This window comes from Acyrthosiphon pisum, chromosome A1 (assembly GCF_005508785.2).
Source record: "Acyrthosiphon pisum isolate AL4f chromosome A1, pea_aphid_22Mar2018_4r6ur, whole genome shotgun sequence".
Classification (NCBI taxonomy): Eukaryota; Metazoa; Arthropoda; class Insecta; order Hemiptera; family Aphididae; genus Acyrthosiphon; species Acyrthosiphon pisum.
In genome coordinates this window covers 156189708-156191183 of record NC_042494.1, presented here as the reverse complement: position 1 = coordinate 156191183, position 1476 = coordinate 156189708, and the positions used below count along the sequence as shown (strand labels likewise).

Here is a 1476-nt window from a genome sequence, read left to right as displayed (position 1 = left end):
CTAAGCACTCTAATATACTACAACGGGCATCGGGCTCTATAAATAATTACCAAAGGCTAGCCAGTGCCATAGACATCTGCATAGGCGAATTATATGTTTGAACTGTGATCTTTGTTATTATTCAGTTGTAATTTCAGTCTTCAATTAGGTATAGCAAATTTTCAGAAAGCAAAATTTTGTAAATATTGAAAACAACGCATTAGACGGAGCTGGTACTTACAAACAAAGTGTCGTCAAGTTGTATGCTAGTCGTAATATTTCCTTTGACTTCTGTCGCGTTGGATTTGGGATTATGGGACAGGTACAAATTATATTGAACTTCATTATCTTGTGAAATAGCACAACTCCTAATGTGCTTGAAAATTAGATTATATTGGCCCTAAACAGAAAATATATTCATTAGGTATTCCGTATTTAAAACTATAAAATATAGTACCTATAATTATGATAATATATTTGTTAAATGTTATATAAAACTAAGTTTTTTTCCGAAGTGATGAATATATTGGTTCAATAATGATGAGTGTTTTCACTATTTATTTTTGTATGTTATTGAATTTTTTCACGGTTTTGAGCTAAAACAATACTTCAATCTTCAACGTCTAGGATGACTTATTTGCTTCTGATGGAAATTTGAATCTAGTTGTTACATTGGAGAATCCAATATAGTGTAAATAATCAAGAAAAATTAAAAAAAGAATCCCCGTGTATACCCTAATAAAGGCTTAAATAATTACCTATTATAGTTTGAAATCTTATAATGAATTATTTTTTATGAACATCATTCATACACTTACACATACAACTTGTTTTTTTTTAAGTATATTAATAATTACTTATCAATGAATATAGCAGATACTAAGTTCTAAGTATATTATTATAGTCTTTATATTTTTCGTATTTGTATTAAATAAGCGCTAATTTAATAACACATTTATTAAATCACGTTAATCGAGTCATCATAGTATGTACCTACATTTATTTACAAAATCAAATACATAAAAAACTATTTAAAATTGATGGAATTATAATGTTTTGTAAAAGTTTTAATCAAATTGTACTATTTGCAATCGTCAAAGTAAAAAGTATTATTGGTTGGAAATATAAATTTTAAATCCAACTCAAAATTTAATAAACTATATTCATGTACAAAAATACATTTTTAACAATTTTCTTAACATTTATAACTCGATAATTGTATGCACGTCAAAAAATTACTTTTTCTGAGAAATATGTAAAACGGCAACTTACAGTTTTATACATACAACATCACCACACATTATTTCGTCCTTGGAAATATTATAGATTATGAACTTTTGAAGATATTTGATTATAGATTATTAAAAAGTAATCACTTACGAATGGTAACGCAGGGAGAATATTTATCAATTTAATACACGATATTAAAGTCGATCAATACACGACACTGTTAATAAATTGATTAAAAAAAAAATTCATAATGACGGTTTTCAGTTT

The 1476-nt window shown here is 26.2% G+C and overlaps 1 protein-coding gene across 1 annotated transcript in view; it reads right to left on the bottom strand.

The window, feature by feature from the left end:
• Positions 1-1345, bottom strand: part of LOC100572166 — a 2760-nt gene extending 1415 nt beyond the window's left edge. Inside the window, exons 1-2 of the mRNA XM_016802472.2 lie at positions 1252-1345; positions 221-379 (exon numbers count right to left, since the gene is read on the bottom strand). Coding sequence (XP_016657961.1) covers positions 221-379; positions 1252-1263 — 171 coding nt within the window. The 5' untranslated portion in view covers positions 1264-1345. The remainder of the gene's footprint in view (positions 1-220; positions 380-1251) is intronic.
• Between the last annotated feature and the right edge of the window lie 131 nt (positions 1346-1476).